The following is a 26,277-nucleotide window of genomic DNA, read 5'->3' as shown; positions in this document are numbered from 1 at the left end:
ATGGCCTACTCCCGCTCCAATTTCTTAGGTTCTAATTTTCCACCACTCAACTGGCCAAACCTCTATTAATGTACTTTGACCCTTTCCCTAAACTCACATCTTTCTCTCGTTTAACTCCCCTTATGTCCTCTCTGAGCTCATTTTGTTCAAGAGACGCACCTCCTATTTCCTCAACCCAATTCTCACTAAACTGTTGACATCCAGTTTCCACACCCCACTACCACATGTCATTGCTGTTTGGGTGTTCCTCTTCTGATCTGCTGTCAAACACGTACAGGGTACACATCCCACATTATTCTTGTCAGGACGAAGAATGCTATTCCCACATTCGAAATCTCTGTCAAACATTTCCCAGGGGAACTGAGACAGCAGCTGTAATAAGTGAGGCTTTATTCAGATGGGACAATGACAAGTTTAAATCCCCACCTGATCTGCTGCTCAAAGTCACCTCCATTTCCCCGGTCAGTTTCCCAAGTTTCCGGAAACTCATGTTGCTCCAGAAATATTTGTATTGACTGTGAGAGACGTCAATCAGAGAGCCCACCCACTCTGCCCATTGTCTCCTCTTCCTCTTCCAGAGCTGGTTCACTTCCTATAGGGACTGAAAACCAAGTGAGGAGATGGTGAGTGAAGGGGCAGCTTTTATACAAATTATATCCCATAATATCCACACCAATCTTCAGGCAGTCTGACTATCCTGTGGGTAATCAGGGGTGGAAATGTCCCTTATGCTGTGTGAGAAGATCCAGCTGAGAGAGCTGTTTACTCGGTGCTTTGTGCTGAACTGTGTGACTGGAGCTGTGTGTTGGATATTGAGTGTGTTTATTGGAAGCATTTCCCTCTGATTTCCAGGCTGAGTTTTGTTGATGGCACATTCCTGAAAATGAGAAGGTGAGGTGTCATTATCTGGGAGTGCAGAGAGTCTGAAGAGCCTAATTGATTTTCTTCCTATTGTTCAGTTCTATGAGAGTTGGGACCTGGTTATTAACCTGTAGAGTGCAATTTATGCACTTTCCTTAAGGAAATATAGCCATGTCTGAAAGGTATTACTGAGGGTGTTGTTGGCTTTTCGGGACTGTGCATATGAATAGAAGACAGTAATTTAGTGTCACAAATACGTCCAACTATTCAGTGAGATCAAGGTGTTTCTGTGATTGAACTTTACTTTCCTGCCCTTTCGAAAGTTCCTTCAATCCTATGGTCAACAAAAATCCATTAATCTCACATCTATCATTTGTGCAAGTGAATTCCAGTCTTCTCCTGCACTTTGTGTATCGAGCTGTTTTCTCCAGCAAGGTCTGCCCCTAAAAAGTTCAACAGTCTCTCTGGTCCTAGACTCCCCAAACAGTGAAAGTAGTTTCTCTGTTCATTCTTTCTCTGTCCTTTAATATTTCATAAAAGGGTGGTCTGACCACTGTTTATTTTCTAAAGTCTGGAAATACACCCAGGTTCTTTAATGTGTCCTCATAATTTTAACACTTGCAGTTAGGGGAGTTGATGACCTTGTGGTTTTATCACTGGACCGTTAATCCAGAAACCCAGATAACGTTCTGTGGACCTGGTTTGAATCCCACCATGGCAGTTAGTGGAGATTGAAGTCAATAAGTACCTGGAATTAAGAATCTAATGACTTCTATAAATCTATTGCCAATTGTCAGAAAAACCCATCTGGTTTACTAATGTCCTTTAGGGAAAGAAGTCTGCTATCTTTACCTGCTCTGGCTTACATGTGACTCCAGACCCACAGCAATGTGGTTGACACTCGACTGCCCTTTGGGCAATTAGGAACAGTCAATAAATACTGCCTCATCCAGTGAATGAATAAAGAGGAAAAAAAAGTCCTGGTTTCATTCTAGGATATGCACACAGCTAACCCTCCAGGAGCAATATCTCTTATTCTGACACAATTTGAGAATTGCCCAGATCACTCTGATTTTCCTCTTATCATTGGACTTCATAGTGATTGTTAATTATTGTTTGCTTGGTCACTTCAGAGAGCCGTTCAGAGTCAACTGTGTGATGTGGGACAGGAATCACATGTAGGCCAGGCGACACAGTTGCAGCAGGTTATTTTCCCTGAAGGACAATATTTGGGTTATTGAAACAACCTGCACATTTTCGTGTCTGCATTCATCTTTTCCATCTATTTTACAAATTTCAGAAGTAATTAAATTCACCGCCACAATATGGAGTGGTTGAAATGGAGAGCAGAGATATCATTCTGGTGAAATGAGATAGGTTCATGAGGGAGAAAGGAACAGAAAGATTTGCTGAATGTGGTGAAGAGAGTGAGAGGAGGCTGCTGTAAAGCATAAGTACCAGCATGGACCAACTGGGCTGAATGGCCAGTTTCTCACTCTGTTGTGTGTTTGTAATTTGCTGTGGTTGCATTTGGATTCTCAGTCTTTGGATTGTTCGTTCAGCTCCAGAGCAATTCCACTGCCATACCTGGAATCACATTTATCAACATGTCTTTAAATGCCTTCTCTGAAGATCTTACCTGAAGGCTGGACTTGGATTTGACAGTTTTGCCCAGCACTGTGACCGATATCTGAATGTGGGATGTGCTGAGTGAGTGCAATGTGTTTAATTTCACAGGATAAGCCAGAATTCTTCAATCAGCTACACTGAAGTAACATTTTCTTTGGAGGAATTCCTGTCCAGCGTGTTTTTCTCAAATATTTACCAAAAAGGGAAAAAATGTAATTCTGTTGACTGTTTTTGATATTAAACACATACTATCACAGTAAAACTTTCCTTCACTGGCATAATACGGGTTCAAAATTGATGGCCTATTTTACACTACACCCAACTGTCTTTTCCATTGTCCTCACTGTGCCCAGGAAAATGGGGATCTTGGCGGAGGAAACAAAGGAGTCACATTGTCTGCTCCTGGTCTCTGTCTAGTATCTAGACATTGAGCGTGTGTAACAGTCAAGTGAGGAAAAAACAGGGGAACAGCTTAGAAATTTCTAACTGAAGAATCAGCTGTTTTGCAAAGGAGAGGGGCGAGTTGAAAGAAATCATGTTTTCTTTTCCTATTTTCCAGAAGGATTGTGCTGTATTAAACCGAAGATTACATGGAGGATAGACATCACAGATAGATCCTGACCATCACCCAAGGAACGACTGTACAACTATGGGAATATGTCCAGTCCCTTCACAGCATTGCTCAGCACAGAGAAGGTTGGGCAGTCAAGCCATCATCTGGAAATTGGTCGGGTCCGGGGAGCTTTGACACATCATCAGATCTGAAACTAGTCAGTGGTGTGGAACTTTCCATCAGAACCAACCTTTTTGAAGGTTTGGTGATCGGTCAGGGTGAGACCGGGAAAAAGTGTGAGTGGCTTTAAGTGTGGTGGGAGCTTCAGTCATTCATCGAGCCTCATGAACCACTGACTCAGTCCTACAGGGGAGAGGGGTGTGAGAACAGCTCAGTGTCTAACAAAAGGTGTAATTGGTGTGTGCCTGTGAATACAAGGTCAGCTTTATGGAACAAAAACGTTTCAAATGTGAGGTTTGTGACAAAGCCTTTGTGAAATCTACCCACCTCCTGATACACCAGAGAATACACACAGGGGAGAAACCATTCAGATGTCAGGTATGTCAGGCAGCTTTCACCCAATCTTCCAATCTCCTGACACACCAGAAGTTTCACACAGGAGAAAAGCCATTCACATGCAAGGTTTGTGACAAATCTTTCTCGCGGTCATCAAGTTTCCGTGAACACCAATATACTCACACTGGGGAGAAACCGTTCAGGTGCAAAGCTTGTGATAAATCATTCTCACTATCTTCAACTCTCCAACGACACCAACGTACTCACACAGGGGAAAAACCATTTGTGTGCAAGATTTGTGACAAATCATTCTTGCAGTCATCCACTCTCCATGCACACCAACGCATTCATACTGGAGAAAAACCATTCAAATGTAACGTGTGTGATAGATCATTCGCACTGTCAGGGAACCTCCGCACACACCAACGCACTCACACAGGAGAGAAACCGTTCACATGCGATGCCTGTGACAAGTCGTTCACACAGTCAGGGAACCTTCGTATACACCAACGCATTCACACAGAAGAGAAACTGTTCAAGTGTTTGGTGTGTGATAAGTCATTCCTAGATTCATCAAGCCTCCTGGTCCATCAAAAGATTCACATGGAGGGGAATCCATTCACTTGCGAGGTGTGTGATTAATCATTCTCAAAGTCATTGAACCTGTGTGCAACGTATTCATACTGAAGACAAACCATGCACTTGTGAGGTATGTGAATCTCATTCTTGGAGTCATCAAACCTACATCAACATCAATGTCTTCCCACAAGAAGAATAAGCAAAGGAAGCAGATGTACATCACCAACATTCTGTTGAGAGCTGCACTCTTGCAGTCATCAACTCTCTGTGCACACCAACGCACTCACACCAGAGAAAAACCATTTAAATGTAATGTATGTGACACTGTCACACTGTCAGGGAACCTTCGCGCACACCAATACGATCACACAGGAGAGAAATCATTCACATGTGATGGCTATTGGAAGATGAAGCCTGTACAGAACGTGGAACCTTCCACACTTGACCAGCAATAGCATGAGATGATCCAGAAATAATCAACCCAGCAAAGACAATAAATCTGTCAGATTGGTGTGTGCTCAAATGAAGCAACTGCACAATGATATGCTACTCTTCAAATGTTACAGGAAGTTTTGATGAATCAATGGGCTAAAACTATTCAGGATATGCCTTTTACTGTCAGATGTTATTGGGATGAGGTCTTCCCCCAAGATGGTATCACATACAAAGGGAGCAGGGTCATAATTCATAAAGAGATGAAAAGAGACATCCTGGAACACACCCCACACAAACCATCAAAGAATCAAGTCTAGTCTGAGGAAGGTAGGTCAAGTGCTCTACTGACTGAACATGAGCAGTGAGATGAAGGAGCGTACAGCCAGTGCAGTGTTTGTAATGAACATCAAACCAAACTAGGTAAAGAGCTGCTCATGACTCATGACCTTCCAGGCAGCCCACAGATGAAACTTGGAGCAGACTCTTCACTCTCACTGGAACTGATTATCTTGTCACAGCCATCTGCTATTCAGACAGCAGGGAGTGAGACCAGCTGAGGTTACCACCTCCCAGTGACACTGTTGAATGTCTGAAAGCACACTTCAGTCATCGTGACATTCTGACATTGTGATCAGTGACAATGACCTCAATTCAGAGTGAGGAATTCGGATGATAGCCTGGTGTGGATTCAATTTTTAAAAATCTGGAATTAAGTATGAAATGATGACCATGAATCCATAGTTGATTTTTGGAAAAAAACCCATCTGGTTCATTAGTGTCCTTCAGGGGAGGAAACTGCCATCCTGACCTGGTCTGGCCTACATGTGATTCCAGACCCACAGCAATGGGGTTGACTTTTAATTGCCCTCTGGGCAATTAGGGACGGACAATAAATGCTGCCTAGCCAGCAATAGCCTCATCCCATGATTGATTAAATTTTTAAAAAAACTTCATTAACAATTGCAAAATCACGTGTGTTGCATAACCTCCACACTATTGCCAGTCTTGTAGAAAGGCTGAGGTAATGTGGAAATTGCTAAAGTAATCAAGAAATCAATTACATCTAGCACAGATGTGTACAATGGAAATGTTAAATTCGAGATTTACAGCCATTAAAGGCACAGTTTTACAGTTACTAAAAGCTCCGGAAGTTTTCCAAGCCAGTGACTGATAGCAGACCACATGCAGGCTACTCTTCCAATTGATAAAAAGTTACTGAATCCAGAAGTAGTGACAGTCGTTGTTAATTCAATCACAGACAGTAAAAACAACTGTAGAGATCTATCATCCAAACTGCAATCATCTGCAACTAAAGAAGCTGCTCCTTCACAGCAGACAGAGGCAGCTCTGATTTTGAAAACTGAGAAAGCTATTGAACAACCATTAGTCTCAACTATTCCCTAACAGTTCAGCAGCAGCAATACTGGCCATGGCAATTGTATTCCCCCGAGAGGCAGTGTCATCTCAGGAACCAGCCATACACAATGAGATGAACAGCCATACACAACTTATAGACAGAACATAAGAAGACCTGAATGCTTTAATTGTATAATATATATATATTTTATATATGTGTAATATTGTGTGGAGACAGAAGGAAGATGAGAAAGAACCAATATAATTTCTCAGTGTGTGATATTTTCTTTGTACAATATTAATTGAAAATGTCTATGTATGCAATTTATTTTTACTTTTTGCAGCAAATGGGATGTTTTAATAAACCCCTTTGTGCACTGTCACTTTCATATTCTCTGACCTGATGACATTTTATGTCAATAAAGATTTTGGAGTAGCCCTTATGAAGCAGACTCCTTTTCCAAAATTGCTCTCTCTGGTTGTTTCCTGTGCACTGGATGCTGTGTCCAGTTCAGACCAAATGATTCCTGTGCTCCCTGTCCAGTTCAGATTGGGGTATTCCTGTGCTCCCTGTCCAGTTCAGATTGGGGTATTCCTGTGCTCCCTGTCCAGTTGAGACAGAGTGATTTCCTCTGCTGTTTAGTCAGTTCAGACCGTGACATTCCCGTACTCCATGTTCGGTTCAGACTGGGTGATTCCTGTGTTCCCTGTCCAGTTCAGACCGGGAGATTCCCATGCTCCATGTCCAGTTGAGACTGGATGATTCCTGTGTTCCCTGTCCAGTTAAAAACCAGGTGATTCCCATGCTCCATGTCCAGTTCAGACCAGGAGATTCCTGTGCTCCGTTTCCAGTTCAGACCAGGAGATTCCTGTGCTCTGTCTCCAGTTCAGACCAGGAGATTCCTGTGCTCCGTTTCCAGTTCAGACCAGGAGATTCCTGTGCTCTGTCTCCAGTTCAGACCGGGAGATTCTGTGCTCCGTCTCCAGTTCAGACCGGGAGATTCCTGTGCTCCGTGTCCAACTCAGACCAGGAGATTCCCGTGCAGTGTTTGCTACTCTGATCTTTAACATGGAGAAACTGGGATTGAGGGGCTGACAGGAGATGAAGGATTGGGTAGCAGTTGCCATGACAGAGTCCAGATTCTAATCTTTTCACCCCAGACCTACTATTCCAAGTCAAAAGGAGAAAGTGAGAGTACGTGTCCATCCACTTCAGGGGACAGGTTAGAGCCTAGCTACAATCCCAGGGCTTCCTGCATCTGAGCGGGTTCGACCCTCAGAAAATGGAGGTTTCAGCTGGTTAAGAGCCTTGGGACACTGGAGACTGAGACTGGGACAGAGCCATTCCACAAGGAATGGATTATGAGACTGGGGGAATGAGGTGCAAGAATGTGCTGGGGCAAGTGGCCAAGGAGTTGTGGGTGATAGAAGAACAGACCAGTCTGTCAAAGAGAGTACAGCCCTTTGAAATACTGAATGGGGAGAGGAAGGGAAAATGTGTTTTGAAATGGCAACACTCTGGAGGTAGCGATAATTAATTTGTTGAAAATAGAGACTGGAGGGGAGCAAGGTATGGGCTATGGCAATCCTATTGCTCTGGGTAGGGAAAAGGTAAGTGCAGGAAATTTGGCAGGCATGGTTAAAACAAATTGTGCTCCAGAACTTGCCTCTCTAGCAGCTAGGCTGTTCCAGTACAGCTACAACATTGGCATCAACCATACAATGTGGAAAATTGCCCAGCTATACACAGAAGAAGGCCAACGACTACATCATCAATCTCCTCTCAATCATCAGTAAAGTGATGGAAGGTGTCATCATCAGTGCTAGCAAGCAGCACCCGCGCAGTTTGGGTTCCACCAGGGCCATTCAGCTCCTGATCTCATTAAAACCTTGGTTCAAACATGGACAGAAGAGCTGAATTCCAGAGGGGAGATGAAAGTGAAAGCCCTTGATATCAAAGCTGCATTTGACATAGAGTGTGGTATTAAGGAGCCCGAGCAAAACTGGAATCAATGGGTATCAGGGGTAGACTCACCATTGGTTGAAGTCATAAGTGATACGAAGGAAGATGGTTGTGGTTGTTGGAATTCAGTCTCAGCTCCAGGACATCTCTGCCTGAGTTTCTCAGGGTAGTGTCCTAGGCTCAATCACCTCCAGCTGCTTCATTAATGACCTTCCCTCCATCATCAGTTCAGAAGTGGTGATATTCACCAACAATTACACAATGTTCAGCACCACTTGCAATTCCTCAGATACTGAAGCAGTCCATGTCCACTTTCCTCATTCCTGAAGAAGGGCTCATGCCCGAAACGTCGATTCTCCTGCTCTTTGGATGCTGCCTGACCTGCTGCGCTTTTTCAGCAACACATTTTCAGCTCATGTCCAAAATACATCAAGACCTGGACAATATCCAGGCTTAGGCTGAAAATAAGCCAGTAACAATCACGCCACACAAATGCCATGTAATGACTGTCTCAAATAAGAGACTACATAGCCACCACCCCTTGACATTCAATGGCATTACCATCACTGAATCACCCACATTCATCATTCTCAGGGTTACCATTGACTGGAAGCTGGTCAAAGGCTAGGAATACTGTGGCGAAGAACCCATGACTCCCCAAAGCCTATCCACCATCTACAAGGCACAAGTCAGGAGTGTGATGGAATACTTCCCACTTTCCAAAATGAGCACAGCTCCAACAATATTCGAGAAGCTTAACACCAACTCAGAGAAAGCAGTCCTCCTGATTGGCACCACAGCCACAAACATTCAGTCACTTCCCAACTGACGCTCAGTATCAGCAGTGTGTAACATCTACAAGATGCACTGCAGAAATGTATCAAAGATCCTTAGCCAGCACCTTCTAAACCAATTACCACTTCCATCGAGAAGGACAAGGGCAACAGAGGCATGGGAACACCAGCACATGCAAACCACTCACTATCCAGGATTGGAAATATATCACTATTCATTCACTGCTGTTGGGTCAAATTCCTGGAATCCCCTCCCTAACAACACTGTGGGCCTACTTACAGCACATAAACGGCAGTGGTTCAAAAAGGCCACTACCCACCGCCTTCTAAACCGCCACTGTGGATCAGCAATATATGCTGGCCCAACCAGTATCATCCACACTGGTGAGTGAGTAAGAAAACATCTATATGGTCAGCTGAGCTATCCATTTCTGCTCACCCCTTCCAAACAATCAGCTTGCAGAAGTCATGGCTGTCTGTCTCTTAGTTGTAAACATCAATGCCTGTGACCTTATCTCACTTACAGGTTGCCAGTTCATTGGTCAGAAGTTATTTGGTTCTACAGCCATTATCAATCATTGGAATGTGAGCAGGGTCCTGCAGACACCATAGGCTCAGCATTGAGGGAATGTTGTTGGAATGAGAAGCATCCAGGAGCTGTGAGTTGATGACTTTCCAAGAGACATTGAGCATATGCCTGAGATAGCAAGGGTGCAAAACTGCTCAGCACCGAAAGAGATCACAGGTGACGTTAACTTAGAAATTTATAAGATTTAACCCCCAAGGCTGTGTACACAATGTAAACTTCTGTAAACTGGCAGATTTAATTGAAAACGATAACTAGTTAGACCGCAGGTGTCAGTGTTGTCTTTGTGTCTGGGTTCCTGAAACTGTGAAAGAGAGTAAAGACCCTGGTGTCAGGAGAAGTGAAACTGATGGAGAAAAATGAGTGGACTCCAGGGGTGATGAACCTCCTACAAGAGGATCCCCATATTAAGCAAAAATCCAAAACATCAAGCACTGGCTCAAGCACAATCACTCAACAAAACAACCATTGATCAGATATTCTTCAGTGAGACTGAACTTCAGAGTACTTCCCCAGTATTAGATGGGCTTGTGTGTGCAGGACTCTCAATTTGCCCAGATCTTCTACATAGATACAACATCCAATGACACTAAGATCAGTCATACTGGCGTGTTTGAGTGATTGAAGCAGATCCTGATCCGGTTAGGAGTGACACTGGATAATCAGACTCTCCAGGAACAGTTTAGACTGAGCTTGATTACGTATCTAACCCATGACGTCCCTTCTCTGTGAGTATTTGATGTGGCAGTGTCAATGTGGAGAAGTTATTCTATCCTTTAAATAAGTGAACTCATACCTCTCTCTTGTACTCTGGACTCTTAAGGTTCAGCCTGAACCTGTACAGATGGAGAAAACAGTCAATGTGCATAACTCCTCTTTTTAGAATAATTTATTGTAATATTTATTAACTTACAAACATCAATTCCCTGCTCTCCTTCTAAGTTAAATCAGCAAAGTCATACTACATTCCTGTTAAATCAGTATTAATTTCACAAACACTGTTCCTAGAATGTCTGACCTATACTCTCATTATTAAAATTTGAATTGCTGCTTCTGAAAAATTGTTGCTTCGGTTGCTGCTCTTCCTTTCTCTTTGTTGTCCTGTTTGCGTTTCTCCAATCTCCCTCTCAGACTGATTTCTGAGAAGCTCTATACTGTGTAGTGCTGCCATTGCTATCTGCTTCTGCTCTTATCTTATCGTCCGGGTTGTTTAGCTCAGTTGCCTGGACAGCTTTATTGCTATGCAGGGTGTCACCAAGAGTGGGTTCAATTTCTGCACCAGCTGAGATTACTATGAAAGACTCTCCTTGACCTCTTCTCCTTTCCAGAGCTGCGTTGACCGTTGGGTTAAACCACCACAAGTCATCCCTCTCTGATGACAGAGCAACTCGATGGTTCTCTGGGATGATGGCGATTTTACCTTTACCTCAATCTTACTGCTCTCTGCTGCTGCTATCATCTGCTGCTGCTCCCTCTCTTACTGCTAAACACGTGTTTCGTAAAACTACAAAAATATCATACCCATGACAATGATTGCCAAAAAACCTTCCCAATCTGGATCACCTTACACAGTATAACAATCTCACACCTTGTTTATGTACATTAACGTAGGAAGCTAGTTTCAATGGGGAAGATCCTGGTTATCAGATCTCGTTGGTTTCAGTCTCATCAAAATGTTTTCTGGGATAAGCATTTCCAAGGAATGCAGAGAACATTCAGATGTAGTAGCTCCATACAGCTCATTACCTTGTTATTACTTACAGTCTGACAGGGTGGCCTCTGGCCACCCACTGAAGTGGATAGACATTCAGTCATTGTGTAATCTAATGGCTTCATTCATTGTCTTTTGACTGGTCAATTGAAACTCATTATGTCTTGGTCATGTTCACAAGGACCTGTGGAATTCTGGGATAAAGCGTCTACTCAATGTATTAAAACTGTCCAACCCCTCCCCCCACCCCAGCCCCTGTTCGACCTGCTTGAAGGGGGTGTAATAACATTTCTGGGCCGGTTGATTGGAAAATATCTTATGCTCAAAACATCAACTTTTCTGTTCCTCGGATGCTGCCTAACCGGCTGTGCTTTTCCAGCACCACATTTTGTGACTTCACCTCATTGCTCATGTTTGGTCAGTACAGCAATCCTCTTACTTTCCTCAGACTAGATCCGATTCCTTGATTGTTTGTGTGGATTGTGTTTCAGCATTTCTTTTCTCATCTCTTTAGGGATAATAGGCCTGCTCTGTTTGTACAAGATGCCATCTTGGGTAATCACTTCATCTCTGCTTGTTCAAAACTGACACCAACAGGGGTGTCCTTGATGGTTTCAGGACACCCTTTCATTACAACTTCCTGTAACATTTGAAGAATTGCCCCTTGATATGTGGTTTGCTTGATCTGAATAAGGTGCCTGCCTGCAAGGTTCAATGTCTCTGCTAGTTTGATGACTTCCAGAACATGTTGTGCTATTGTTTCATATTGAATCTGGAATATTTCACACTCTGCACCAGCATCAACTTTCTTCAGAGAGACTGCAGTTGTCAACAGCCTGTTAGTGACGTACATCTGCTTCTCTTACTATTCTTTCACTTCCAAGTAATATCTGTACAAATGAAGTAACATCCTTTGCAAATGCATCATTGAATGGAAATATGTTGAGAAAGATTTTATCATTGTCTTGTGGTTTGGCTCCACCATTGCTTTCTTTCTCTTAGCTTGCGAGTAGTACAGACAGATCACAGTAAGCAAGGACATACAGAACATAGGATGCTGAGACAGAGTGAAGCACAGAGGAGATGTGCAAGGCAAGATCAACGTTAACAAGGATGACATTATTTGAAGTTAGACAGTCCATTCATCAGTCTAATAACAGCAGGGAAGAAGCTGTTCTTGAACGCGTGTGTGTGTGTGTGTGTGTGTTCAATCTTCTGCCTGATGGAAGAGATTGTAGGAGAGCATGATCGGGGTGGGAAGTGTCTTTGATGATGCTGGCAGCCTTTCCACAGCAACAAGATGTGTAAATGGAATCTATGGATGAAAAGATGGCTTCTGTGATGGTCTGGGCTATGTACACAACCTTCTGTAGTTTCTTACCGTCCTGGGCAGAGCAGTTGCTGTATCAGGCTGTATGCATCCGGATGATATACTTTCTGTGGTGCATCTGTGAAAGTTGGTGAGGGTACTTATGGACATGCTGAATTTCCTAATCCATCTGAGGAAGAAGAGGCATTATTGTGCCTTCTTGATTATTGCTTCTATATGGGAAGTCCAGGATAGGTTGTCGGTTATTGTCACTGCTAGGAACTTGATGCTGGCAACCCTCTCAACATCCACTCCTTTGATGTAGATGGGGGCGTGATATTCTTTCTTCCTGAAGTCAACGATCAGTTCTTTTGTTTTGCCAACATTGAGAGATTACATTACACCACAACTCCAAGCCCTCTGTTTCCTTTCCGTATTCTGATTCATCCGTCCTACCATGGTAGTGTTATCAGCAAACTCGTAGATGGTGTTTGATCGGAATTTGACTGCACAATTGTGGGGGTACAGTAGGGGGCTGAGAAGACATTCTTGGGGGCTAATGTTGAGGATTATCTTTGGGGAAAATGCAGTCATGCATATTCACTGACTGTGGTCTATGGATCAGAACTCTGGGCATCCAGTTGCAGAGGGCGGACCTAAACTCGATCTCGGAGCATGGAGATCAGCCTGGAGGAAATTATGGTGTTGAAGGTGGAGCTGTAGTTGATGTGTAGGAATTTGACATAGGTGTCCTTGTCCAGATGTTCCAGGGATGAGTGTAGGGCTAGGGAAATGGCATTGTTGTGGACCTGTTCCATCAGTAGGCAAATTACAGGGAATGAAGGCAGGCTGGGAGGCTCAAGTTGATGTGGGCCATGATCAGCCTCTCTAAGCACCTCATGATTATGGAGGTCAGAGCCACTGGGCGTAGGCATTAAGGCACATTTCTTCGGTACTGGAATGATGGCGGTCTTCTTGAAGTTGACAGGGACTTCTGAGGGAGAAGTTGTAAATGTCAGTTAATATCTTTGGCAATTGGTCCACACAGTATCTGAATGCATAGCTGAGGGCTTCATCTGGGCCCATTTCTTTCCTCAGGCTGACTCTCAGGAAGACCAATCTGACATGTGCAGTATTGATGGAGGGAACAGGTACATCCAGGGCTGTCAGTGCAGGTGACACTGCGCCACTGGCATTCTGCTTGAACCAAGCATAGAAAACATTGAGCGCATTAGGGAGGGATGTCGTTTTGTTCACTATCTTGCTCTTCTTCATTGTATATCCTGTTATGTGGTTTAGGCCTTGCCAAAGGCAGCATATGGTTGGTTTGGGCCTCTAACTTGGTCCAGTGCTGCCTCTTGGTCAGGATGGGACCATTCGCCACAGCAAATTCGCCGCCAACGATTAGCCACTGCCCTTTGACTGCTGAGGACGCTTAGCCACGGTCCATTGGCTACTGAAGATGATTCCGCAAATAAGCAGATTTGCCGCCGATGATTAGCCATTGCCCTTTGACCACCAAACATATCTAAACTATATAAAATTGTATATTTTCTTTTATTTCTGGTGCTGGTGAGGTTACAACTGGAGTACTGTACAGTTTTGATTTGGAGATGCCGGTGTTGGACTGGGGTGTACAAAGTTAAAAGTCATACAACACCAGGTTTTAGTCCAACAGATTTATTTGGAAGCACTAGCTTTTGGAGCGCTGCTCCACCTGATGAAGGAGCAGCGCTCCGAATGCTAGTGCTTCCAAATAAACCTGTTGGGCAATAATCTGGTGTTGTGTGATTTTTAATTTGTACAGTTTTGGTCTCCTTACTTGAGAAAGGATGTACTGGCACTGAACGGAGGGTGGAAGAGATTCACGAGGTTGATTCTCGAATTGAGAGGTTTGAGGAGAGATTGAATAGACTGGGACTGTACTGATTGGAATTTAAAAGAATGAGGGCAGATCTTATCAAAACATGTAAAATTATGAAGGGAATGGATAGAATGGAAGCAGGGAGATTATTCCCACTGCTGGGTGAAACTAGAATGAGGGGTCATAGCCTCAAGATAAGGGAGAGCAGATTCAGCACTGAGTGAAGGAGGAACTTCTTCATCCAAGGGGTTATGAATTTGTGGACTTCCCTGTTCAGTGACGCAGTTGAGGCTAACTTGTTAGATGTTTTGAAGGCAACGATCAATACATTTTTGAGCTGTAAAGGAATTATAGGTTCTGGTGAACATGCAACTAAGTGGAACTAAGTCAACGATAAGATCAGCCATAATCGTATTGATTGGCGAAGCAGGCTCGATGGGCCAGATGCCCTCCTGCTCCTATTTTGTATGTTCTTATGTCACGAGGAGAAGGAAGGTGAGCGGCAGAAGGAATTTATTCTCCAGAGGGCCGGTGTCCTGGATTTTACAGAAATGGATGATCGGTCTCTTTCTGTGCTGAAGCAGGAGCAAGGAGATAATGTCAAAGAGGTTGTGAGAAGATGATGATGATGACATGGAGCTGGAAGGAAATCATGGTGAGGAAAGCCCAGTAGTGAAGAATTAGGCTAAAAGAGGGGTGCAGGACAGTGCTGCTGGAAGCCTCCATTTACAGGTGCGCACCCCCAATTCCAGCACCGCCCACGTGACAGCCCCTCAGGCTCGCACGTGCTCACATTTGAGCTCGAGAGTGTGGCGCTGGAAAAGTCACAGCAACGTCAGGCAGCATCAGTACAGCAGGAACATCGACATTTCGGACGAAAGAAGCCCGAAACGTTGATTCCCCTGCTCCTGGGCTGCTGCCTGACCGGCTGTGCTTTCCCAGCCCCACACTATCGACTCCCATCTGCACTTCTCACTTTCGCCTCAGGTTTGAAGAACCGAACGCTGGGCGCAAACCGCCGCTGCGCGTGTGAGACTACAGCTCCCGTCAGACACCGCGGGCTACCCTCTGATTCCATGCAGTAGCCCCTCACTGCGCAGGCGCGTGTCCCACATGCATCATGGGTAATGTAGTTCGGAGCGGGGTTGTGGGCGGTTTGGATGAGTTGAGCTGAGTCCCTGAGGGGGTTTTAAACAACCTCAGTGAAGGGGGAGCTTTCTGGGCTTGGGGCTGTAATTCAGTCACGTTTGAGGAGATGGTCTGTCCCTCCCTCCATCAAACACAGGAAGACGCTTCCAGAGAAAATCTCTCCAACATTAAATGTGAGTTTTTGCTGCAATGTCCGAGATATTTATGGAGATGTTGGGTTTCACAAAATTTTGGGACAGATCTGATAAATGTTGACATCTTCTGCTGTGGTTTTCGGTTTGCAAAGAAATGGAATGTTTACATATGTATAGCATGTCCACTTGTAAAGATCATCAAAGTATTTTATGAATAAAGTATATTTTTGAAATTAAAAGAAAATCTTCTGCAGTTGTTTTCACAAAGGTAGCAGCATCTCCCCATTGACTTTGGGCTCGGAATATGTGTAGTTCCTGAGGACCAGAGGAAGAGATTCTGCTTGAGCGCTGCAGGTTGGACGCTGCGGACGTGCGCTGGCGGGGGAGAAACCAAGGGGATTGTGTTGCGAGTCGTTGGAGCTGCTGGAGACCATCGCTGGATCGTGATTGGACGTTGCAAGATCGTTGGGTTATGCTGACCTGCTCTTGGTGGATTTTTTTTATTATTTCAAAAATATACTGTATTCATAAAATAATTTGTTGGTCTGTACAGTTGGACATGCCATATATATATAAACATTCCATTTCTTTACATACTGAAACAGAGTAATCATTCCTATTTACTGGTCTGTACAATTACATTTTTAGCTGAGGCGTCAGCAGAGCCCAAATGACTGCATGGGCCCCATGTTCTTCTTTAGGCAGGCAGACGTTACGCGGTGGACTTTCCCCACCGCGCCTTGGCGGCAGCTGCCCCAAGCTTCAGCACGTCCCTCAACACGTAGTCCTGGACCTTGGAATGTGCCAGTCTGCAACACTCAGTCGGGGTCAACTCCTTCAGCTGGAAGATCAACAGGTTTTGGACCGCCCAGAGAGTGTCCTTCACTGAGTTGATGATCCTCCAGGCACAGTTAATGTTCGTCTCGGTGTGCAGCCCAGGTAACAGACCGTAGAGCACGGAGTCCCGCGTCACGGCGCTGCTCGGGACGAACCTCGACAAACACCACTGCATTCCTCTCCAGACTTCCTCTGCATAGGCACATTCCAGAAGGAGGTGTGTGACAGTCTCGTTCCCCCCGCAGCCGCTTCAAGGGCAACGTGCGGTGCGGCTGAGAGTCTGGGCATGCATAAAGGATCTCACAGGTAGAGCCTTCTCACCACCAGCCAAGCCATGTCTTGGTGCTTGTTGGAATGTTCTGGCAATGAGGCATTCTGCCAAATAGCTTTGACAGTCTGCTCAGGGAACCGATCGATTGGATCCGCCCTCTCCTTTTCCCTAAGGGTCTCAAGGACACTACGTGCTGACCACTTCCTGATGGACTTGTGGTCAAAAGTGTTTCTCTTCATAAACTTCTCCGCGAAGGACAGGTGATACGGAACGGTCCAACTACTCGGAGCATTCCGCGGCAACGAGGCCAGGCCCATCCTTCGCAACACCGGGGACAGGTAGAACCTCAGTATGTAGTGACACTTGGTGTTTGCGTACCAGGGATCCATGCACAGCTTGATGCAGCCACACACAAAGGTGCCCATCAGGGTGAGGGTGGCATTGGGTGTATTTTTTCCCCCGTTGCCCAGGTCTTTGTACAGCGACCCTTCGGACTCGATCCATTTTTGACCTCCATATAATCTGGAAGATGGCCTGGGTGACTGCAGCGGCACAGGTTCTGGGAATAGGCCAGACCTGTGCCACGTACAACAGCAATGACAGTGCCTCACACCTGATGACCAGGTTTTTTGCCCACGATGGAGACCGTAGCTTCCATCTGCCCAGTTTCTGCCTCACTTTACTGATACGCTCATCCCAAGACTTGACGCACGCCCCAGCCCCTCCCGAACCAAATACCCAGCACCTTCAGGTGGTCGGTCCTGACAGTGAAGGGGATCGAGGATTGGTCGGCCCAGTTCCCGAAGAGCATGGCCTTGCTCTTGCCTCGGTTTACCTTGCCCCCCGAGGCCCGTTCGAACTGGTCACAAATGCACGAGTCTGCGCACGGACAGTGGATCCGAGCAGAAAATGGCGATGTCATCCATGTACAGGGAGGCCTTAACCTGTAGGCCCCCGCTGCCCGGAATAGTCACCCCTCTCAGGCTCACATCCTTCCTGATGGACTTGGCAAATGGCTCTATGCAGCACACAAACAAGGCAGGAAAGAGAGGGCAGCCCTGGCTGACTCCAGATCTGACTCGGAATCTATCTGATTCCCACCCATTGATTGAGACTGCACTGACGATGTTGGTGTAGAGCAGTCTGATCCAATTGCAGATTCCCTCCCCAAAGCCCATTTTGGAGAGAACATCTCTCATCTACCTGTGTGATATCCTGTCAAAGGCTTTCTCCTGGTCCAGGCTGATCAGGCAGGCGTCCAACCCTCTGTCCTGCACATAGGCGATTGTATCCATGAGGAGTGCGAGACTCTCAGCGATCTTCCTGCCCGGCACAACACAGGTTTGGTCAGGGTGAATCACCGACCCCAGAGCAGACCTGACTCGGTTGGCGAATATGTTTGACAGAAATTTGTAATCCACATTCAACAGTGAGATTGGTCTCCAATTTTTGAGTTCCTCCCTCTCCCCCTTCTGCTTGTAGATGAGGGTGATTATGCCTTTCCTCATGGATTTACTCATGGTACCTGCCATCGTCTGCAGCAGGAGCAGGTTCTGCATACTTTCCTGGAGCTGGGACAGTTTTCCCCGCCTCTCTCTCACCTCCTGAACACCTTTGAGGATGAAGAACCTCTTGATGTTCCCTTTTCCTGTTTCCCACCAGTCCGCTGGGGACTCAAAGAGGGGCTTCACGGTTCTCCAACCTACATAGTCCCTCTTGAGCTCCTCAATGTTTCCCGGGGTCAACAGCTTTGTGTTCAGCTTCCACATTCCCTTACCCGCTCGCTCTCTCCCTCGACCTGGACGTATCTTCTCAGGAAGGTCAGGACATCTGCTGCTGGGATGTGCGGGTTGTACATCTGGATTGTTACAACCCGACTCCTCTGCGCAGGAAACACACAAAATTGTATATACTTCTCCCAAATAAGCAGCGTTCAATGTATGTATGCATGTTTGAAATGGTGAATTCCTTGGTACCTAATCCCAGACCACAGTATATCCATTGTGACTTTGAGCAGGCAGCCATCAGTGCTATGAGAGAATGTTTTCCTGAAGTTAGAATTAGGGGCTATTTCTTTCATTTCTCACAAAGTAAACATAGACATATTGCTGCAGTTGGAGCAACTCGTCAATGCAACACCGATCCTGATTATGCTTTAAAAGCAAAAATGATAATTGCTTTAGCTTTTGTGCCACTTACTGACCTTGATACCTACGTAGAAGCACTCGTAGATTTTTTGTCTCAAGAACTACAACCAATACTAGATTGGTTTGAATTTAATTATACTGGACTCTACAATAGACATGGCAGTAGCCGCAGATGATAGAATTAAAAAAAATTGTTCTTGAATACGGTGAAAGAGATTATTTGGAATATCTTAGAGGAATAACGCATAACTATCAAATGAACTAAAAAATTTTCATTGTTTAATATTAATATGAGATTTTACTGCCATTATAAAGATTTTTAAAATAAATTTCCTTTTTCTGGTTAAAGTTTGTAACTCATTTTTATATATAAACCAATAAAATGATATTTATTTTACCTCTTTTTTTTATCAATATGTAGTATGTAGTTGTATAAATAAAGGGGACTGAGACATATGAAAGAACAGGTGGAAGGGAAAACAATCAGTACATCTATATATTTCCGGTGGCAAATAGTCTCCAGAGGTCAAATGACCCCAGTGGAGAAACGCTGGTGGAGAACTGGCAGTGGCTAATCATCGGCAGCAAATCTGCCGTGGCGAATTGTCACCAACCCCTCTTGGCATCTCCCATGGTTTTGCGGAAGTCATATCTGGATTGAGTTGTGTAAACCCTCTGGATACAAACACAGCGGGTTGTCCTCACTGCCTGGGGGTTACTCCAAGTCCTGTTTCACTGACATCACACTGCAGGGTGACTCCATTGTTACATCATCATCCCTCAGCACTGGTGATGTCATCACTAGTTGTTTGATGGGAGTGAAAGCTGCTTCTTGTTCTGTGTCCCAGTCCCACTGAACACCCTGCACAGTGAGACTGGGTGCAGGTTCACATTCGGACGATAGACTGGGCTTGGACCTGGCTGAATGGTGTGGTTTTGGTAATGTTCCAGGAGCTTCAACAATTGTATGAAGACTTTATTACATGACTGACTCATGAAGGAATTTCTTCCTGAGTGATAATAGTGATCCATCATTGTAAAAGCCTTATCAAAAAATTCACATCTGAGACATGTCTCTCCTATGTAGGCTAATGCTTCAAGGTATCAGAGAAGTGAATAAAAGCCTTGTCACAAATTTCGCAACTGAAGAGATTTTCCCAACTGTGAATCCTGTGGTGTCCCCAAAGATTGGAATATGTAACGGAAGTTTCCTTCAAAATATAAGGATTCCCTTGTGTAGATCCTCCAATGGAGCAGGAGGTTCGATGACCTTGAGAACAAATTATGGCACACCTAATACCTGAACTGTTTCTCTCCTGTATGATCTTGTTGATGCCTGCAGAGCTGCCCTGAAGTCGAGAATGATTTGTCACACACCTCACATGTGAAAGCTGTCTGCCCTGTATGAATGCGCTGATGTGTGCGGAGGTTTGATGACTGTGAGAATGATTTTGCACACACCTTGCATGTAAATGGCTTCTCCCCTGTGTGAAAACGTTGATGTGTGCGTAGTGTCGATGATTGTGAGAATGATTTCTCACACACCTTACACAGGAATGGCTTTTCCCCTGTGTGAATGCGCTGATGCTTGCGCAGCGTTGATGAATCTGAGAATGATTTGTCACATACCTCACAAATGAATGGTTTCTCCCCTGTGTGAATACGATGGTGCGCATGTAGGTTTGATAAGTCCAAGAATGATTTGTCACACACCTCACACGTGAATGGTTTCTGCCCCGTATGAATCCTCTGGTGTCGCTGAAGGTGGGAAGATTGGGTGAAAGCCTTTTCACAAAACCCACACCTGAAAGGTTTCTCTCCCCTGTGAATCATCTGGTGTCTCAAGAGCCTTGTGGATGTCACAAATGATTTATCACAAACCTCACACTTAAATGGTTTCTCTTCCATGTAGCTGTCCATGTGTTAAAAATTATTTGAATAGATATTATTCATAGGATGACTATATAGCATTCAGAACCTTCCTCACACTTGAACACCTGTAGGAATGAGTCAGTGATTCATAAGATTCGATGAATGATTGACGCTCTCACCACACTTGGAGCCATTCACACTTTTTCCCAGCCTCACCCTAACTGATCACCCACAGCTGAACCTTTAGATAGGTTGGTTCTGATGGAAGGCTGCACAAGCACTGATCAGTTTCAGATCTGATGATGTGTCAAAGCTCCCCCCGACCCGACCAATTTCGAGATGATGGTTTCACTGCTCAACCTTCTCCATGTTCAGCAATACAGCAAAGAAATTGGATGTCTTCCCACAGTTGTGCGGTTGTTCCTTGGGTGATGGCCAGGATCTGTCTGCAGTGTCTATCCTCTCTGTATTCTCTGGTATAGTACGGTACAATCCTTCTGTAAAACAAGAAAAGGAAACGTGATTTCCTCCAACTCCCTCTCCTCCTTTGCTGGAAAGGGCTCACTCCAAAATTAGAGACAGTTTCACAGTGATTGCCAGTCTGCTATTCCCTCGTGTGTGGGGGAAATAAGGTGAAAGTCCTTCCTTTGTCCTCAGTTAACTGTCACACATCATTCGTTCCAGCAGGGGCAGTGGATAGTGACTAGGTGCAGGCAATGTATCTTACTTCCAAAAACCCAAATATTGTCCTTCAGGGAAGTGAACCTGCTACAGTACCTGGTCTGATCTACACACAACTCGAATCCCACACAACGTGGTTGACTCGAAACAGCCCTCTGAAGCGGCTGAGCAAACAATGATACATCATCACCACAAAGTCTAATGAGTGGAAAATTGGAAAAATCTAGACAATCCTGACACTGTGTCAGAATTAGATGAAGATGATCTCAGCCCAGTGAAATTTGAAAGTCTTTCTTAGCAAGGACTGATTACAAGTTTCCAAGTGAAGGTGAGCTGTCTCACAGACTGGTCAAGTAGAAGAGATACTCACTGAATTGTATCAATCTGGGAACATGTCAGACTCTTCCACTACCATCCCTGGGAATGTCCCATCCCATTGGCAGGTGGGCAAGTTCTCAATCTTGTCTCAATGGGGTCTAATGGTTTCAGGCCAAACAAGTTCAAGTCTTAGTAGGACTTATACACTTAATGGTAAGGTCCTAGGGAGTGTTGCTGAACAAAGAGACCTTGGAGTGCAGGTTCAAAGCTCCCTGAAAGTGGAGTCGCAGGTAGATAGGATAGTGAAGAAGGTGTCTGGTATGCTTTCCTTTATTGGTCAGAGTATTGAGTACAGGAGTTGGGAGGTCACGTTGCGGCTGTACAGGGCATTGGTTTGGCCACTGTTGGAATACTGCGTGCAATTCTGGTCTCCTTCCTATCGGAAAGATGTTGTGAAACTTGAAAGGGTTCAGAAAAGATTTACAAGGATGTTGCCAGGGTTGGAGGATCTGAGCTACAGGGAGAGGCTGAACAGGCTGGGGCTGTTTTCTGTGGAGCGTTGGAGACTGAGGGGTGACCTTATAGAGGTTTACAAAATTATGAAGGGCATGGATAGGATAAATAGACAAAGTCTTTTCCCTGGGGTCTGGGGAGTCCAGAATTAGAGGACATAGGTTTAGGGTGAGAGGGGGAAGATATAAAAGAGACCTAAGAGGCAACTTTTTTACGCAGAGGGTGGTACGTGTATGGAATGAGCTGCCAGAGGATGTGGTGGAGGCTGGTACAATTGCAACATTTAAGAGGCATTTGGATGGGTATATGAATAGGAAGGGTTTGGAGGGATATGGGCTGGGTGCTGGCAGGTGGGACTAGATTGGGTTGGGATATCTGGTTGGCATGGACGGGTTGGACTGAAGGGTCTGTTTCCATGCTGTACATCTCTATGACTATGACCCTTCCCCTCTGACTGATGAATGAGTACTTCACTATGTTCATCATCAATAAAGACAGATCCCAATTGTGGGTGTCCATGAGATGCAGGGAAGGATCAGCAGCACCACAATCTCACAGCCCGGCACAGCCCTCATTCCAGGATTATCATCAAACCATTCAATAGACATGTCAGGAACAGCAATGCAGAGTCCAGGTTTGAACTGAGTAAATTTCTTTTAAAGGGCTACATTTTGACAGGTAATAAACAGGGCTGAACTGCCCACGGACAACAGATCACAGCAAATTTCTGTAGTCCAACCACATCTTATTGAGAATTATGGAATGGTCAAGAAACAGGAAGAGGCTCCATTCAGAACCATGTTGGAGCCCTCATACTAATGCAGATATTTTCTAATCAACCTCCTTGGGAGCAGGTAGGACATGAATCCAGGTTTTCTGGTTCATTACCACTGCTTCACAAGAATCCATTCACAACTCCACTCAAAATTCTACCACCTGCCATGGTGGGATGCAAACAAGTGTCCCCAGAATCTTAGGCAGTCCAGTGTCATTACTACAATGCCACCATCTGCATGTGGTGAAAAGTCAGTACTGTACTGACTGAGCTACCCAGATATCTGTACATTAGTGCAAGACACAATGCTAAAGTGTATTCAGCTGACAATATCAAGAGGATTATCAAATCCAGAGAGACAGAAAGAGGGAGAGGCAGACCGAGACCAATCAAGACCAAAGTTCACAGCAGAGAGGAAAGGGTGTCGATTCTGTAACCTGCCAAGCAGAATGTAGGAGGATACACAGTCTCTGGTTTAAAAAATACATCCCGTGACAATCTAGGAATTGCAGAAGATTTGTCTGCGGTGTTAGGGACAGAATCGCTGCAGGGGGCCTCATAGTTGGTTCACATGTCTCTGGAAACCCAGGAATTCATCTTTAGATGGAGTCATTCAAAGTTAAAATTCATCAAATTAGGCGGAAGCAAACCCATTGGAAGGGGAGGGAGATGTGAAACTGATTTGCATAAAAACTGTGATTGTGCAGATAGTGGAATATAAATTGAGGAATGGCATGTTTAGTGATGTTAAACGTTAAAGGAGGAACATTTTTGGTACCATTTAGTGCGTTAGTTACCTCCTTGGTATTGTTTATCAATGTTTTTGTTTGGTCTGCTCCACTAAAAGCTTTAAAATTTAAAAAAACTTGTTGTACAACCCCATTAAATTAATTGCTAAAACTTTAAAATTTAAAAAAATTATTGGTCTCTATAGGGATGGTAACAATGCCTCAGTCAACACCAATGAGAAAACAGATTATGGACATCAACACATTGCTATTTGTGAGAGCTTGCTGTGCCATATCTTCTACATTATGCCACTGGATGTCATTATAGATGCAAGTCTCTTTTTCTTTTCTGTGGAGGTTACGTAAGGTAGGGTGCTGGGAGGTCTCAGAGGGATTTGATAAGACTGGCAATATCCAGATTCCAATACACTGAGAGAACTGATCAGTCAGAGTCCACATAATAACTACCAGCTCCCAACACATACAGACAGGACTCAACAACAGGAAATCAGTAAAAATCCTGAGGCACTGTGCACCTCCCAGATAATGACACCTCACCTTCTTATACTCAGGATGAGCCATCAACAAAACTCAGCCTGGAAATCAGAGGGAGATGCTTCCAATAAACACACTCAATATCCAACACACAGCTCCAGTCACACAGTTCAGCACAAAGCACCGAGTAAACAGCTCTCTCAGTTGGATCTTCTCACACAGCATAAGGGACATTTCCACCCCTGATTACCCACAGGATAGTCAGACTGCCTGAAGATTGGTGTGGATATTATGGGATACAATTTGTATAAAAGCTGCTCCTTCACTCACCATCTCCTCACTTGGTTTTCAGTCCCTATAGGAAGTGAACCAGCTCTGGAAGAGGAAGAAGTGTGGGTACTGACTGATTCAGGAGAGAATTACAGAAGTGCAAAAGAGAGCTATGAATGATATGTTGGGAGCTGAACAGGTTAAACCTTAACAAGTTGGAACAATAATATCACAGGAAGATCTGTCAGTGGTGTTGTGCTGAATTTAAACTAGTCTGTTAGGGGAATGGGATTCTGATGGACACCCTAAATTGGTTCAGACGGAAGTAATAAATGTGTCCTTTTTGTGTTGGCATGCCGTGACTAGTGGGGTACCAGAAGGAACACGACTCGGCAACTTAGTGTATACGTATAATACATAAATATAAATGATTTGGAAGTGGGGACCAAATACAATTGTTCCAAATTTCTGGTTGATAGAAAGTGAAGTCGAAGTGGCTTCAGGAAGATTTGGACAGGCTCAGGGAATGGGCAAGAACATGGCAGTTGGAATACAATGTGGAAATATGTGAGGTTCTCCACTTTGGTCAGAGAAGCAGATTAGCAGAGTATCTCTCAAATGCTAAGAGTTTGGAAAGTGTAGGTGTGCCAAGGGACCTAGGATTCCCTGTTGATAAATAATTGAGAACTAACATGTAAGTACAGTGAGCTATGAGAAAAGCTAATGAAATGTTAGCCTTTATTGCACAGGAATTTGAGTACAGGAGTAGTGAAGTCTCATTTCAAGTATATTGGAGCTTGATTAGATCACACCTAGAATATTGTGTGTTGTTTTGGTCTGTTTATGTCAGGAAAGATATAATTGCTATTGGGAAAGTTAAACAAAGGTTCACTGGAAGTGTTCCCAGGATGGCAGGACTGGCCCATGAAGACAGTTTAGGGCAGCACAGTGGCTCAGTGGTTATCACTGCTGCCTCACAGCGCCTGGATCCTGGATTCGATTCCAACATTGGGCAACTGTCTGTGTAGAGCTTACACATTCTCCACGGGTCTCCGGGTGCTCCGGTTTCCACCCACAATCCAAAGATGTGCAGGTTAGGTGAATTGGCCGTGCTAAATTGTCCACAATGTTTAGGGGTGTGTAGGTTAGGTACGTTAGTTAGGGGTAAATGTGGGACAATGGGGTTGGGGTAGAGGTATGGGTCTGGGTTGGTTACTCTTCAGGGGGTTGGTGTGGACTTGTTGGGCTAAAGGGCCTGATTCCACACCATAGGAATTCAAAAAAAAATGGAGTCTGTTAGCAGAGTTTTGAAGAATGAATGGTGATCTCATTGAAATTCACAAAATGCCTAAAGGATACACAGGCATGATACAGGTACATTGTTCCATTTTCCTATTCCGTCAATAGCCTATATCCTGCTGCAATTCTACGTATGAAACCTTCCATAGTTAGATGTGAATTCTCAGTCTCTGGATTGTTAATCCAGCTACATAGCAATTTCGCTGCTGTATCTGGATACACATTTATTGAAATGTCTTTTAATGAGTTATTTGGAGATGTTGAAAAATAAATAAATAAAGCCTGAGCTTTTTTTTTATAATAAACATACTCTAAGGATAAAACTGAAATCCAGCGGTATGGTACGAGCTCACAGTAAATTTTAAACTCTATTCCATTGTCCTCATGGCACCTGGGAACATGAGGTGTGGTGAAAGAAAGAAAGAAGCCACATTGTCTGCTCCTGTACACTATCCTATGTCCCTGTTAAAAACAGACGGTATGTGACAGTCAAGTGAGGGAAAAAGGCTTGCTACTGATTCACTCCAGACAGATGAATAGCAGATTCACTGTGGAACAGTCTCTAACCAAAGATGTGGAGGTGCTGGTGTTGCACTGAGGTGGACAATGTTAAAAGCACACATCTCCATGTT

The 26,277-nt window shown here is 44.5% G+C and overlaps 2 protein-coding genes across 4 annotated transcripts in view; one reads left to right on the top strand and one right to left on the bottom strand.

Annotated features, from left to right (window-relative positions):
* LOC132832775 (zinc finger protein 271-like) overlaps positions 1 to 26,277 on the top strand; it is a 123,760-nt gene that overhangs the window by 79,464 nt on the left and 18,019 nt on the right. For 2 of the 3 annotated variants that reach the window (XM_060850911.1, XM_060850913.1), the window contains exon 1: positions 25,545 to 25,720. Coding sequence is in view for 1 of the 3 variants with exons in the window: in XM_060850914.1 (XP_060706897.1) it covers positions 3,491 to 4,162 (672 nt within the window). In the remaining 2 variants the exon portion in view is untranslated. Of the gene's footprint in view, positions 1 to 3,049; positions 4,163 to 25,544; positions 25,721 to 26,277 lie in introns of those variants that run through there. The other variant, XM_060850914.1, reaches the window with a different exon arrangement.
* LOC132832793 (oocyte zinc finger protein XlCOF15-like) lies at positions 19,077 to 21,058 on the bottom strand. The gene has a single exon (XM_060850949.1). The coding sequence runs from the start codon at positions 20,612 to 20,614 to the stop codon at positions 19,988 to 19,990; it is 627 nt and encodes a 208-aa protein (XP_060706932.1). The 5' UTR covers positions 20,615 to 21,058; the 3' UTR covers positions 19,077 to 19,987.

Source organism: Hemiscyllium ocellatum, chromosome 35 (assembly GCF_020745735.1).
Source record: "Hemiscyllium ocellatum isolate sHemOce1 chromosome 35, sHemOce1.pat.X.cur, whole genome shotgun sequence".
Classification (NCBI taxonomy): Eukaryota; Metazoa; Chordata; class Chondrichthyes; order Orectolobiformes; family Hemiscylliidae; genus Hemiscyllium; species Hemiscyllium ocellatum.
The sequence above is the reverse complement of the archived record's forward strand: the minus strand, read 5'-3'. Positions and strand labels throughout refer to the sequence as shown.